Source organism: Manis pentadactyla, chromosome 14 (genome assembly GCF_030020395.1).
Source record: "Manis pentadactyla isolate mManPen7 chromosome 14, mManPen7.hap1, whole genome shotgun sequence".
Lineage (NCBI taxonomy): Eukaryota > Metazoa > Chordata > Mammalia > Pholidota > Manidae > Manis > Manis pentadactyla.
In genome coordinates this window covers 53,911,573-53,928,357 of record NC_080032.1, presented here as the reverse complement: position 1 = coordinate 53,928,357, position 16,785 = coordinate 53,911,573, and the positions used below count along the sequence as shown (strand labels likewise).

Genomic DNA, 16,785 nt, shown 5'->3' with positions numbered 1-16,785 from the left:
GTCTAGCTTGGATTAACACATAGTCTACAGGCACACACCTGATCATCTACATGTGCTCTCTTACAACACTAAACTATGTTTTCTACCTTTATCTTGTATCTACCTACCACTTCAGCATTTTATTAAAAATAATAATAATAAAGAGAGAAATGTGGTATCCACATATAAATCAAGTATAAAAACCAAATCAGTATTCATATTTGAACTGACTGTTTATAGTTCATAATGCATGAGCAAAACCGAAAGTTTCTGTGATGACTGCCCTTGTACTGTTCACTATGTAACTTATTCATTATGTAAGAATTTGTTCTCCATGTAAGAACTTGTTTGTTATGCCTCAGAAGATTGGAGACTGACGAAAATTAGGCTTGGGGTGGATTAATGATTGTGCATTGAGCATTGACTCCCCTATACAGAATTTTATTGTTGTTTACAACCATTTGATCAATAAATATGAGAGATGCCCTCACAAAAAAAAAAAAAAAAAAAAGGACAGACTTCCAATGGTAAAATAAATTAGTAACCGGGATGTAAGGTATAGCATAAGGAATATAGTCAAGATATTGTAACAGCCTGGTAGGGTGATAGCTGGAACCTAGAATTATGTATATAAATGTTCTACCACTGTGTTGTACACTTGAAACTCATGTAATGTAATACTGTGTGTCAACTACCCTTCAATAAAAAATAATTATTAAAAAAAAAAAAAAAAGTTTTCCTAAAAGTAGAAGAGGAGGGAATACTTCCAAACTCATTCTATCAGGCCAGCATCACTCTAGTATCAAAACCAGGCAAAGACACCACAAAAAAAGAAAATTACACACCAATATCCCTCAAGAACATAGATGCAAAAATACTCAACAAAATATTAGCAAACCAAATTCAAAAATACATCAAAAAGATCATCCGGTGGTGACCTCCAATGAGTTCTACACAATGGTATAAAGGGCATATCAAAGTGTGGGCAAAGGGTCTGTTTGGTTTTATACGAAGGATCAAAGCCTAATTTGGCTACCCAGAAAATGAACTAAGACACGATATGAAGAAGAACTTCCAACATCAGCACTCTCTGGAAGAGTCATACCAGAAGATGATCATCAAAAAACCTCAACAAAGATCCAGGCGATGCTGCAGTTGTAGCTGCATTCATCCCACCGGTTCCTGGACTTGCCATGGGAATGAAGGGGGAGATATCTAAGCTGGCCTGTGCATACAGTAAAACAACAAATTTGACTGGATCTATACTGTTGGAACTTAACCAAAAATTAGGAGAAGTGCAAGTTGTAGCGCTCCAAAATCTTACGATTACAGACTATCTACTGTTAAAAGAACATATGGGATGTGAACAGTCCCCAGGAATGGGTTGTTTTAGTCTGATTTCTCTCAGACTGTTCAAGTTCAGTTGCACAATATCCACCATATCACAGATAAGTTTTCACAAATGCCTAGGGTACCTAACTGGTTTTCTTGGTTTCACTGGAGATGGCTGGTAATTACAGGTCTGCTTTGGTTATGTAACTGTATTCCTATTATGTTAATGTGTGTACACAATTTAATTAGTAGTTTAAAACCTATACATGCTGAAGTTACTCTACAAGAAGATATGTCAAAGAAATAATCTTCCCATGTTTTCTTCTGTCTGCTACTCCTATAGCTTTTCTTCTTCCTTCCTAATTACAACCCTTAAATAGAATTCGTGCCTCACATTGAATTTACTGAGTATCATAATTCTTCCAAGTGGTAAAGATACCTCAAGACAAATACTGGGCATAAAAGCCACAGGGCATAAATCTGCAAAGAAGTAAAAAGCTAACCTTTTCAAACAATATTGCCTCTCTCTCAGTTACCAACTTTACATTTCCCTGTATGGCCCCGGTAGATGCCGGAAGATGACTGGTTAGCCAGAGACGGGTAAGATTCCTCAAGGGAGGAACAACCCAAGACAGGCACAGTCGCAGGGGGACCATCAGGTGAGAAATTGGGGATCAACAGAGGTGAGGCTTAGAACCTCACCCCCCCTGTTCTGAGAAATCTTCTGCATACGTGGATGTTTTATTGCCCTTGTCTAGCTTGGATTAACACTTAGTGTACAGGCACACACCTGATCATCTACATTTGCTCTCTTACAACACTAAACTATGTTTTCTACCTTTATCTTGCATCTACCTACCACTTCAGCATTTTATTAAAAATAAAAATAATAATAATAATAATAAGGGAGAAATGTGGGATTCACATATAAATCAAGTATAAAAATCAAATATTCATATTTGACCTGATTGTTTATAGTTCATAATGCGTGATCAAAACCGAAAGTTTCTGTGATGACTGCCCTTGTACTGTTCACCATGTAAGAACTTATTCACTATGTAAGAATTTGTTCACCATGTAAGAACTTGTTCGTTATGCTTCAGAAGATTGGAGACTGATGAGAATTAGGCTTGGGTGGATTAATGATTGTGTATTGAGCACTGAGTCCCCGGTACAGAATTTTATTGTTGTTAACAACCATTTGATCAATAAATGTGAGAGAGAGATGCCCTCTCAAAAAAAAAAAAAAAAAAGATCATCCATCATGATCAAGCAGGATTTATTCCAAGGATGCAAGAATGGTACAGTGTTCGAAAATCCATCAACATCATGTACCACATTAACAAAAAGGACAAAAATCACATGATCAGCTCCACAGATGCTGAAAAAGTATTCGACAAAATTCAACATCCATTCACGATAAAAACTCTCCACAAAATGGGTATAGAGGGCAAGTACCTCAACACAATAAAGGCCATATATGACAAACCCACAGCCAACATCATACTTACCAGCAAGAAGCTGAAAGCTTTTCCTTTAATATCGGGAACAAGACAGGGATGCCCACTCTCCCCACTTTTATCCAACATAGTACTGGCGGTTTTCACCACGGCAATCAAACAACACAAAAAAATAAAAGGCATCCATATTAGTAAGAAAGAAGTTAAACTGTCACTGTTTGCAGATGACATCATATTGCACATTAAAAACCCCAATAAATTCACCCCAAAACCACTAGAAGTAATAACTGAATTCAGCAAAGTTGCAGAATAATTAATTTACAAAATTAATATACAGAAATCTGTAGCTTTCCTATATACTAACGATGAACTAGAAGAAAGAGAAATCAGGAAAGCAATTCCATTCACAGTCCATCAAAAAGACCTAGGAATAAACCTAACCAAGGAGGTGAAAGACCTATACCCTGAAAATTACAAGGCACTCATGAGGTGAATTAAAAAAGACACCAATAAATGGAAATCTATCTCGTGCTCATGGATATGAAGATTATTGTCAAAATGGGCATCCTGCCTAAAGCAATCTACAGATTCAATGCAATCTCTGCAATCTCTATCAAAATACCAACAGCATTCTTCAATGAACCAGGACAAATAGTTCTAAAATTCACATAGAACCACAAAGACCCCGAATAGCCAAAGCAATCCTGAGAAAGAAAAACAAAGCTGGGGGGATTATGCTCCCTAACTTCAAGCTCTACTACAAAGCCACAGTAATCAAAACAATTTGGTACTGGCACAGAACAGACCCATAGATCAATGGAACTGAATAGAGAGCCCAGATATAAACCCACACATATATGGACAATTAATATATGATAAAGAAGCGATGGAAATACAATGGGGAAATGAAGCTCTTAAACAACTGGTGTTGGCAAAATTGGACTATGTGTAAGAGAATGAAACTGGATTACTGTCTAACTCCATACACAAAAGTAAACTCAAAATGGATCAAAGACCTGAATGTAAGTCATGAAACCATAAAACTCTTAGAAGAAAACACAAGTAAAAATCTCTTGAATATAAACATGAGCAACTTTTTTCTTAATACATCACCTCAGGCAAGGGAAACAAAAGCAAAAATGAACAAATGGGACTACATCAAAATAAAAAGCTTCTGTACAGCAAAAGACACCATCAGTAGAACAAAAAGGCACCCCCACAGTATGGGAGAATATATTTGTAAATGACATATTGAACAAGGGTTTAACATCTAAAATATATAAAGAACTCACATGCCTCAACATCCAAAAGGTAAATAAACCAATGGAAAAATGGGTGGAGGATCTGAACAAACACTTCTCCAAAGAAGAAATTCAGATGGCCAACAGGCACATGAAAAGATGCTCCATACTGCTGATTATCAGAGTAATGCAAATTAAAACGACAATGAGATATCACCTCACACCAGTTAGGACAGCCAACATCCAAAAGAGAAGGAACAACAAATGCTGCTGTGGATGTGCAGACAGGAGAACCCTCCTACACTGTTGGTGGGAATGTAAATTATTTCAACAATTGTGGAAAGCAATATGGAGGTTCCTCAGAAAACTAAAAATAGAAATATCATGTGGTAAATACATACAATGGAATATTATTCAGCCATAAGAGGAAAACAAATCCTACCATTTGCAACAACACAGATGGAGCTAGAGGGTATTATGCTCAGTGAAATAAGCCAGGTGGAGAAAGACACTTGTTCCAAATGATTTCACTCATTTGTGGAGTGAAAAACAACAAAGCAAAAACTGAAGGAACAAAACAGCAGCAAACTCACAGACTCCAAGAGACTAGTAGTTACCAACAGGGAGGAGTTCGAGAAGGTAGGTGGGGAGGGAGAAGGGGACTGAGAGGCATTGTGATTGGCACACATGGTGTGGTGGGTGTCCCGGAGAAGACAGTATAGCACAGGGAAGACAAGTATTGCCTCTGTGGCATCTTACTACACTGACGGACAGTGACTGCAATGGGGTGTGGGGAGGACTTGATAATATGGGTGAATGTAGGAACCACAATGTTGCTCATGTGAAACCTTTGTAAGAATGTATATCAGTGATACTTTAATAAAAATAAAATAAAGAAATAAAAAGACTTGTCCTCCTTTATCAAAGATATCACTTTACTTGAAACCTATGGACTAGCCAGTAATTCAACTGTAGAAACAAAGGGTGGATCCCTTCCTTCCTTCTAGTTCCCCCACACAGCCAGGAGCATTCATTTCATACAGGGGTGAGCTGGTGGACTGGTGGACTTAATTTTACAGACCCAGAGCAAATCAAACCCTTATGAAATCAAAGACACGAATATGGCATCCTTTGCACCCAGTACTTAACTGACCTAAATGGTTTCAGTAGGCACAACAGGGAGCCCCACTTCAAAGCAACTTGTGGTCAATCTAATATCCTCAAAAGCTGCCAACTTTGAATCCCATAGGGTTAAGTTGAATGAGAATTTCTTTGCTGCCACAGAATGTACTCTATTATTACTTGCACATTATTTTCCATTTTAGGTGATTTTCCTCAAATGTTAAGTAATTTTTTAACCAACTATTTAATGAACAGTATGTTTAAATAATCTTAGTTTAACATGGAAAACAGAATGTTTTTACATTCCAACTGTTTATAAAAGAAAAATTAGTAAAAGTTTATCCAACACCTTTACCTAGTAATACCATTTTATAGATAAGAAAATTAAAGTATAGGGAGACTGAACTGGTTTTGTTCCTAAAAAGGTAGAGCAGCAAAATACTCCTTAAAAATGAGTATATTACACAATTATGCACATGTAAGCGACCTTAAACACAGTGAGGGTAGGCAAGAATGCATTTACAAAGGAAGGTCCCTTGTATCAGTGTGTCCTGTCTTCAGCAACATTCACACCTCATAAAAGAGCAAAAAAGCATTTAACAAGCAAAAGAAAGCCACCTAATGAAGACCCTAATAAGTAAATCTGAGGGAGAGTTCTGACTCAAGGGAGGAGTCTACCTGAAATTTTGTAATTCAATAAAAAAGGAAAGAGCATTACAGACACAGGAGGTCTGGATTTTCCAAAAGAAATGACTCAGAACACATGGTTCTTGATTTCAAAGAAAAACAAAATTGCCTTCAAACAGTAAAAGCTGTGAAAGCAAATTAATTCAAACCGTGATTAGTGGGTAAAACTTTCAATCCAGATTTCAACATTTTTGCCTACTGCTAGTTACAATATATGTCATGCAAACAATAGGGAGAAAAAAGCAGTTGTTGCAGTACTAGTATCAGACAAAATAGACTTCAAAACAAAGAAAGTAACAAGATAAAGAAGGACATTACATAATGATAAAGGGCTCAGTCCAACAAGAGGATATAACCATTATAAATATATATGCACCCAACACAGGAGCACCAGCATATGTGAAACAAATACTAACAGAACTAAAGGAGGAAACAGAATGCAATGCATTCATTTTAGGAGACTTAAACACACCATTCACTCCAAAGGACAGATCCACCACACAGAAAATAAGTAAGGACACAGGGGCACTGAACAACACACTAGAACAGATGGAACTAATAGACATCTAAAGAACTCTAGACCCAAAAGAAACAGGATACACATTCTTCTCAAGTGCACATGGAACATTCTCCAGAATAGGCCACATACTAGGCCACAAAAAGAGCCTCAGTAAATTCAAGAAGATTAAAATTCTACCAACCAACTTTTCAGACCACAAAGGTATAAAACTAGAAATAAATTGTACAAAGAAAAAAGGCTCACAAACACATGGAGGCTAAACAACACGCTCCTAAACAGTCAATGGATCAACGACCAAATTAAAATGGAGATCCAGCAATATATGGAAATAAAAGACAACAACAACACAAAGCCCCAACTTCTGTGGGACGCAGCAAAAGCAGTCTTAAGAGGAAAGTATATAGCAACACAGGCATATTTAAAGAAGGAAGAACAAACCCAAATGAATAGTCTAACGTCACAATTATCAAAATTGGAGAAAGAACAAATGAGGCCTAAAGTCAGCAGAAGGAGGGACATAATAAAGATCAGAGAAGAAATAAACAAAATTGAGAAAAATAAAACAATAGGAAAAAAATCAACGAAACCAAGGGCTGGTTCTTTGAGAAAATAAACAAAATAGATAAGCCTCTAGTCAGACTTATTAAGAGAAAAAGAGAATCAACACACATCAACAGAATCAGAAACGAGAAAGGAAACATCATGATGGACCCAACAGAAATACAAAGAATTATCAGAGACTACTATGAAAACCTATACGCAAAGAAGCTGGAAAACCTAGAAGAAATGGACAACTTCCTAGAAAAATACAACCTTCCAAGACTGACCAAGGAAGAAACACAAAATCTAAACAAACCAATTACCAGCAACAAAATTGAAGCGGTAATCAAAAAACTACCCAAGAAGAAAATCCCTGGGCCAGATGGATTTACCTCGGAATTTTATCAGACATACAAGAAGATATAATACCCATTCATCTTAAAGTTTTCCAAAAAATAGAAGAGGAGGGAATACTCCCAAACTCATTCTATGAAGCCAACATCACCCTAATACCAAAACCAGGCAAAGACCCCACCAAAAAAGAACACTACAGACCAATATACCTGATGAACGTAGATGCAAAAATACTCAATAAAATATTAGCAAACCGAAATATATCAAAAGGATCATACACCACGACCAAGTGGGATTCATCCCAGGGATGCAAGGATGGTACAACATTCGAAAATCCATCAACATCATCCACCACATTAACAAAAAGGACAAAAACCACATGATCATCTCCATAGATGCTGAAAAAGCATTTGACAAAATTCAACATCCATTCACAATAAAAACTCTCAGCAAAATGGGTATAGAGGGCAAGTACCTCAACATAATAAAGGCCATATATGATAAACCCACAGCTAGCATCATACGGAACAGCGAGAAGCTGAAAGCTTTTCCCCTGAGATTGGGAACAAGACAGGGATGCCCACTCTCCCCACTGTTATTCAACATAGTACTGGAGGTCCTTGCCATGGCAATTAGACAAAACAAAGAAATACAAGGAATCCAGATTGGTAAAGAAGAAGTTAAACTGTCACTATTTGCAGATGACATGATATTGTACATAAAAAACCCTAAAGACTCCACTCCAAAACTACTAGAACTGATATCGGAATACAGCAAAGTTGCAGGATACAAAATTAACACACAGAAATCTGTGGCTTTCCTATGCACTAACAATGAACTAATAGAAAGAGAAATCAGGAAAACAATTCCATTCACAATTGCATCAAAAAGAATAAAATTCCTAGGAATAAACCTAACCAAAGAAGTGAAAGACCTATACCCTGAAAACTATAAGACACTCTTAAGAGAAATTAAAGAGGACACTAACAAATGGAAACTCATCCCATGCTCTTGGCTAGGAAGAATTAATATAGCCAAAATGGCCATCCTGCCCAAAGCAATATACAGATTTAATGCAATCCCTATCAAATTACCAACAACATTCTTCAATGAACTGGAACAAATAGTTCAAAAATTCATATGGAAACATCAAAGACCCCGAATAGCAAAAGCAATCCTGAGAAAGAAGGATAAAGTGGGGGGGATCTCACTTCCCAACTTCAAGCTCTACTACATAGCCATAGTAATCAAGACTGTTTGGTACTGGCACAAGAACAGACCCACAGACCAGTGGAACAGATTAGAGACTCCAGACATTGACCCAAACATATATGGTCAATGAATATTCGATAAAGGAGCCATGGACATACAATGAGGAAATGACAGTCTCTTCAACAGATGGTGCTGGCAAAACTGGACAGTTATATGTAAGAGAATGAAACTGGAACACTGTCTAACCCCATACACAAAAGTAAATTCAAAATGGATCAAAGACCTGAATGTAAGTCATGAAACCATAAAACTCTTAGAAATAAACATAGGCAAAAATTTCTTGGACATAAACATTAGTGACTTATTCATGAACATATCTCTCCTGGCAAGGAAAACAAAAGCAAAAATAAACAAGTGGGACTATATCAAGCTGAAAAGCTTCTGCACAGGAAAGGACACCATCAATAGAACAAAAAGATACCCTACAATATGGGAGAATATATTCATAAATGACAGATCTGATAAAGGCTTGATATCCAAAATATATAAATAGCTCACACACCTCAACAAACAAAAAGCAAATAATCCAATTAAAAAATGGGCAGAGGAGCTGAACAGACACTTCTCCAAAGAAGAAATTCAGATGGCCAACAGACACATGAAAAGATGCTCCACATCGCTAGTTATCAGAGAAATGCAAATTAAAACCACAATGAGATATCACCTCACATCAGTAAGGATGGCTACCATCCAAAAGACAAACAACAACAAATGTTGGCGAGATTGTGGAAAAAGGGAAACCCTCCTACACTGTTGGTGGGAATGTAAATTAGTTCAACCATGTGGAAAGCAGTATGGAGGTTCCTCAAAATGCTCAAAATAGACTTACCATTTGACCCAGGAATTCCACTTCTAGGAATTTACCCTAAGAATGCAGCACTCCAGTTTGAAAAAGACAGATGCACCCCTATGTTTATCACCGCACTATTTACAATAGCCAAGATATGGAAGCAACCTAAGTGTCCATCAGTAGATGAATGGATAAAGAAGATGTGGTACATATACACAATGGAATATTATTCAGCCATAAGAGGAAAACAAAGCCTACAATTTGCAACATGGATGGAACTAGAGTGTATTATGCTCAGTGAAATAAGCCAAGCAGAGAAAGACAAATACCAAATGATTTCACTCATCTGTGGAGTATAAGAACAAAGGAAAAACTGAAGGAACAAAACAGCAGCAGAATCCCAGAACCCAAGAAGGGACTAACAGTTACCAAAGGGAAAGAGACTGGGAGAATGGGAGGGTAGGGAGGGATAAGGGTGGGGAAGAAAAAAGGGGGTATTATGATTAGCATATATAATGTAGGGAGTTGGGGAAAGGGGAGGGCTGTGCGACACAGAGAAGACAAGTAGTGATTCTACAACATCTTACTATGCTGATGGACGGTGACTGTAATGGGGTTTGTGGGGGGGACTTGGGGTAGGGGAGAGCCTAGTAAACATAATGTTCTTCATGTAATTGTAGATTAATGATAACAAAATTTTTAAAAATGGAAAAAAAAAAAAAGAAAACCTCCCTCCCTACACTGACCTATATAACATGCACACTACGACAGTCTGTCAACATTCAATGTTGGTTGGCCCCAAACATCAGCTAACCCCTCCAAATATAGTCAGGGGCACCTCCACTCACCCACTTACACTGGCTTAACCAGTGTTAAGTACTTCTGACTCAAGCTTCCTCTTCATCCCCTGTTCATCTAGTTACTGGCCAAGCTCTACTGGTTTTTCCTAAGAGTAAAATGTTTCTCTAATCCATACCTACTCTCCATTCCCATCACTTTAATATAGACACAAGCCCACCTCCTATCTTTTTCTACAACAAGAAGAAATCAGAAAAAACTAATCTTTCTTGGTTTTGCAAATGAATTAAGAGTGTACATGAAGATATTACAATTGAACTACCAACCTCTAGGTCAGGGGGCTGGCAGACCTCAAGAGCGGTCAACATAGACCACATCCTCTTTTTCTGAAGTGGGAAGGGAAGGTGAAATTTGATCAGACGCTTGCACAGCCAGATGTTAACTCTCAATAAAATAGCAGTCCTGACAAGCATGAAGAAAAGGACATAGCAGAGATGAGTCTGCATGCCATTAAAAAGTGTCTTCCATGCTATTTCTGGCACCTATGCCATGAACCACTTATGCCTGCTCCTTGGGAATGTAGAACTGACACTCAACAGAGAAGTGAGGTAAGATTCCCAAAGAAAGTTTAAACCAACTAGCACTTCTGCCCTCCCAATAGATAAACCCAAATGAAGGAAGGTAAAGCAAACATTCCACTAAGAAACTCTAAAACAAATGGCCAAAGTCTCAAGAAATAATTGCCTAAGAAGGCACATACATCACATATGCATAATATATATGAATACACGGTACAAAAAAGCTAGTTTACTCATACTGCAAATGAAAAGCTCTGATTTAAGATGAGGAGAAATCCAGGACCTGTTTTAAAGCTGATCTCTCTGTTAGGCAGAGAATAGAACTTTACTGTATTAATGGTTCTAGGAAATGCTTTATCCTTTTAACTTTAAGACAAGCACAATCAAGATAACTTTTAATCTAGTATCTATAATTCACCTCATCAAAAGCTTTCATTTACACCTTACAGTTTTAAAAAACAATGTTCAAGAAAAGTGTAACAGGTGACATCCTAAATATTTCTGTTGCAGTTACAATTTCTGAATTTTCCTATAAAGGTCTGAACATCAAACAACAGTATGGAGTGGCAAATATACTTAGCGTCAGAGTCCTACGCTATTCCAAATTTGTTAGCTTATTTGCTTTTAGTAAATAAATGAAGATAATTTCTAAAAAGATGCTTCAATGCCTTAGTTTTCTGAAAGAAGAAAGAATATGTCATGCTAAACTGCTATATTTCCTCCTGGGGGACACAGTTTAGGTCAGCAACCTTTATGAAATGATCAAAAATCAAGCCAAAAGGCCTTACTTAAACAAGGAATTACTTAAATAAGGAATTAAAATTAAGAGATACATGAAGTAGTTGCAGAGCCCAGTTACAGCCATCATAACTGATGTGTTTGAAACTTTCCTTCAATATGTCAATACCTACAATAGTCTTGTAATATTTCATTCAAGTTTTTTCTAAATGTATCCAATAAATTAAGCCTAAACTGATTTAATTCAACATAATTGGAGTAATCTCCTTGTAATCCTAAAATGTATACCTTTGTCAGTACATCATAAAGCTTTGAAGATGGAAGACTTATTAACAAATGTATTTAAATATCAGCCACATAAATTCAAGAGGAAATGCATCGATTTAGCCTGACATACTTTTTTCTGAGCCATTCTTTCCTGTAGGAAATGATGGCATTAACGTAGAACTAAGCAACCAGTTTTACTTTACTGCTTTTTACCAACACTTGTCCATCTGGGAAGATAAAGTTAATATTCTTAGAGTTGATGCCTGAAACCATTATCAAAAGAATTTGTCTTTTAACAAAGTCAATGTGGGGGGTGCTTTTGAACTGATCCTTAAGAAATCTTTAAGATGTTACATGTAACAATGGTGTAATTTAAAATTCACCTCCCTAAATTTCATAAACTATGATGTTTGTTCCAGCTTTGAAACAAAACATAACCTTGTTAAACAGATTATGATTAACGAAGATGTCAAAAGAAAATGAGCCTCAAACCCCAATGGGTGTGATCCCTCAGAGACTATTTTGATTCACACTGCTTCAGTTAACAGAGTTGAATTCTGCTGACATTAAACCAATGATAAAAACATTAAGACAAATCAAGAATTCAGAATTAAACTGTAGGAAGGCTACTACTTACAAATTTCTGCAGCATCCTTCCTCTGGGTTAAATTACTAGTTTATAAAAAATACTGCCACATACATCATCTCACAGCTTCAACTCTTTTATACAAATACTGATTAAAAATATGACTTCATTAACAAAATTGCAAACAAAACACATTTTCCACACCTAAACATGTAAAATATTTTTATAACCTGGTTTCCTATTTCTAGTCAAAGGGATACAATTAAAGTAGTTTTTTGTCCCTTTTTCCTTACAATTCCTCCAATTATGGTAGCACAGAAATTCCTATATGATTAACAATTTGAACTTGAATAAGAAACTATTTTAAAAGTAAATGTAAATAAGCACACTATCATTTTCAATTGCTATCCAAAAACATGGGGAGAGTTTATTCTAGACCTATTAGCCCCGCCTATAACTTTAAACTAAACATGTCCTGAAATCTTGAAGATTATTACATTTCTACCCATTAGTCAAAGAAATACTTAAGGCTATATTAAATAGTTTATGTACATTAAACTCATACTGGTTTTTGTATGGGGAAGGCCAAATTTATTCCAAAGGAAAAAAAGAAACACTGCTGGGAAGGAGCTATTTGCAAAGTTCTACAACTAGAAATCTTTTCTAATAAGCCATCTCTTTAAATTCACACATAATTTTTTTAAAATCACAGAAAGAGCCATTTACTTATGCATCTCAGATTCCTAAGTGGTATGTGTTTAGATTTGTGATAAACATGCGAAAAGGAGTTCCAAAAGATGGGGATAAAATCCTAAACCACAAATGGATGTCCAGGACTAGTCCCTGAAATTCCAGGAAATTAACACTTCACCAAATACTTCTAAAGACTGGCAGAAGTACTCATGAAGCATCCAGGAAGTTAAGGCTAAAAACTCATCAAGCTTTGCTGGGAAAGCTTAGCTGGGCATGGGAGAAAGGTCCAGAAGAATCTAAATTTAACTGCCAAAGAAAATCACCACCATGGCTGAAAGGAACTGCATGGGCCAAGTCAATCCCTCCAGCAACCACTGCAGACATGCCATGCCACCTAAGAACCTTCACGCTATCACTCCAGCGAGCCACTCTCAATTTCACCCTGAACATACCTAGAGATATCACTTATCTACATACTTACCAGAGGATTCTCTGTTTCTGGGGAACAGAAGCTATCATGCAGTTACTCACGTATGCTAACTGTGTCAGCTATCATTCTGGGAACTTCCCATACCAGGCTTCATTTATCGCTCACATCAACCCTCTATGAGGGCATTTCCCATCCCATTTAGATGGGAAAAATTAGAAGCTGAGAAAGTTTAGAAGCATAGGAACTCGTAAGATTTTTAGGAGAGAAAAACATTAGCTGTCAGGATTAGAATCCAAGCTTGTCTCTCTCTACATTGGCTCCTGACTTCTTGAGAGAGCCCTAACTTTTTTATGGGCTTAAAGAGATAACACTATCGAAAATTCTGTACTAAACTCCACCCATTCCAATAATAAGTTCATATAGAGCATTCTGGCCACCACTCTTTCCTCTTTCAACATTCAGTTGTCACAGCAACAACATTTATGTCAGGTAGCATAAGAGAATGTAAACACTGGACTAGGCTATTTATAATTAACATTTATTGAGCACTTACTTATATTCCAGATATTTTTCTAAATGCTTCCAATAACCTTACAAGATAGGTTCTATCAATATTGTTATTTTATAGATGAAGAAATAGAGGCACAAAAAGCTTTAATAATTTGCACAAGGCCAAACTACAGTAAGTAGGGATCCAGCATTCAAATCAGGTTGCCTGGCTCAAAGCACATGCTAAGTTCTATCCTTCCTCTCTCCCAAGAAAATTTATACAAGGTTTCTCATTTCACACTCTGAACTATGTGAGCTAAGTATTATCAAACCCAATTTATAAAGAAACAAAGGCTCAGAAAGGTGAATTTGCTTAGTCACACAACTTTGAATGGTTAAGGTGTGATTTGAATCCATTTCTGTATCACACCCCTAAGATGTTACATCATGTCAAAGGAGGATACTAACTAAAAAAGGAAAGCAACAGTAATCTCTGTATTTCAAAATAGTCAAACCACTTTTGAAAATTTCAAGGCTATATAAAAGTTATTAAAAATGTTTACGTATGAAAGCAGGAAAAATGTTATAATGAGAAACCGACAAAAATGGTCTCTTGATTCTTATGATTATTACAAGTTTTTAAGAATTGTATAACCTTTACTATGAGGTTAAATCATTCTTATTTGGCCATAAAACAGAGACCCAGTCAGACACAAGATTGCACCAGACTCCCATCTCACCACCACTCCCTTCCACCTCAAAACACAATATGAGAGGGCAGCTTTATTAGTCATGCTCCTTTTCCTAAGACATCAAGAAACAAAAGCAACATCTAAGAATCCACCCACTTTATGCTACTCTCTCAAATCTAGTAACATTCTGAAAGCAGAAGCTGAAGTCTTAGATTCTATTTAACATGCAATTACCAAGGAACAGGTATAGGAATGCATTTACTATCTTTGTCCCTTGTGCAGAAAGGATTTGCCTTTCTTAAATCTAAAAACTAAAGGTCATTGAGCAAAAAGTCTCAGAAAAGTGATTTTTCATACCACCACACAAAAACATTACTGCTTTCAAATGCTGTTCCTAAAGACCCAATTAGACAGTATAATTCCTCTGCAGTTACACATTTCAGTATTTCAGAAAATGTCTTCCACCAATTATCCATCCGGAGTAAAACCGAGCAATATAATCCTACCTCTCACATTTCCCACATATCCCAGGGGTCTGAGATAGCAAAACGGCTCACTGCACGTAAGAAACATCTATTTTTATATTACCAGTTCTTAGGAAAATCAAGCTTACATTCTCAACAACAAAAAAAAAAATTTAGAAAGCAGCCAGCAAGCCCAACTGCAGCTCCTTTGTATCTGGTACAAATTTTTAAGCCTAAAGATACAAGACAACATATACAGTTAAGTATTTTTTACAGCATCTTGCAGTCACGTAAAAAATAAAAAGGAAAAAATATCACCACACAAGAAGGCAGTCCAAAGAATAACTATGGCTGTTTCAGGAGAGGAAAAAAACATTTACTTAGAGTTGTTCAAAGCTTTTAAAAAGATAATCTATATGAAAAGCATTTTAGTGAAGCCAAAAAACCAAGTAACATGAGCATGATAACCTAGCACGTCGGAAGTGTACACTGGACAAACAGGTTCCACTATCAACCTTCTAAATGATGTTATGAAACAGGGAGGAACTTTAAAACAGGAAATCGCCTGATAACACTTCGTTAAATTTACAGTTTTTGGCGAACTGAAAACCAAGATGCATTCAGTAAAAAAATCATTTTTTCTTATAAAAGATCCAGTCATAAACCATATCAAAGCTTGTATGGAAAACGCAGGGATGCGGTCCATCTCTTCCCTCCCCACTTCCGCTGCCCCCAGCGCGGCCTCTCAGCTGCTCAAGCCCGCAGAGATGCTCACGGAAACGAGGACTTCCTCGTCATTCCCCAGGCTCAAGAAAGCAGGTCTCTCAGGAGAGCAGCATCAAGCTCAGTCTCCCCACAGAACCTTAACTTCCAAAATGCCCAGTTACCAAAATAAGCTAGATGGCCCAAAAAAGCAATTCCGCGGACACTTCACAAGCAAAGGGAATAAAATAAAATCAGGAAAATATAAAGGGGAAAAAGAGAATCAACAGCGAAGCTAAACCACCACACCCTCCACTCCGCGCCGGAACCCGCCTGCCAGGGGCCTTTACCTTCATCTTCCATCGAAACTGCACTTGGACTGGTGGCTACAAAGTCTTTAGTGTCAGCCGCGACCACACTGGGGGCAGAGGAGAGGACAGGGAAGAGGAGCCCCGGAATCCCAGGCCGGCACTCCCGCTCCCGGCTGCACCCACCACCCCCAGCGGCAGCATCTGCAAGAGAACCGGAGAAGTACGCTGACGGCGGAGCGCCGAGGGGCCCACGCCGCCGCCCGGGCCGGGGCCGGGACCGGGTCCGCGCCCCGCAAGGCCCGGAGGTCTCCGGAAACGGGGACAACGGCAGTCCCGGCGCGCCCGGCCCGCACTCTCCTCGAGCTGCGGGGCACTCACCCGCGGGGCCGCGGGGCGCCGCGCGCCTAGAGCGAGTTACAGCGGCTCGCGAGCGGCGGCGCAAGGCGGGAAGAAGCGCACGGAGGGCAGGCGGGAGGGAAGGGTGTGGGCCGTGACGGCGGCCCCCGGCCCCGCGCGCTGCGATGCGCTGCTCCCGCCCCGCCTCCCGCGCTCTCCCCGCACTCTGGGCCCGGCGGAACCGATCTCCGCGCGCTACTTCCGCTGCGAGCGGCGCGCGCGCACGCGCACTGGCCCACCTGGGCTCGAAGGCGGAAGTGCGGTGGCGCCAGCGGCGAGAAGCCGGCAGGCTGGTCTGCAGCGGCCGCGGCTTGCGGATCTCGAGACGCCCGCCCTCCCACTCG

General features: G+C 38.4%; 1 protein-coding gene across 6 annotated transcripts in view; it reads right to left on the bottom strand.

Annotated features, from left to right (window-relative positions):
* The window catches only part of ATP2C1 (ATPase secretory pathway Ca2+ transporting 1), a 194,496-nt gene that overhangs the window by 155,666 nt on the left and 22,045 nt on the right, over window positions 1–16,785 (bottom strand). The window contains exons 1-3 of one of the 6 annotated variants that reach the window (XM_057491449.1): window positions 16,424–16,630; window positions 16,085–16,246; window positions 2,823–2,904 (exon numbers count right to left, since the gene is read on the bottom strand). The exons of 3 other annotated variants lie outside the window; for them this stretch is intronic. In XM_057491449.1, the coding sequence (XP_057347432.1) occupies window positions 2,823–2,900 (78 nt within the window). In that variant the 5' untranslated portion in view covers window positions 2,901–2,904; window positions 16,085–16,246; window positions 16,424–16,630. Of the gene's footprint in view, window positions 1–2,822; window positions 2,905–16,084; window positions 16,247–16,423; window positions 16,631–16,785 lie in introns of those variants that run through there. 2 more of the 6 variants (XM_057491451.1, XM_057491452.1) reach the window with 2 other exon arrangements.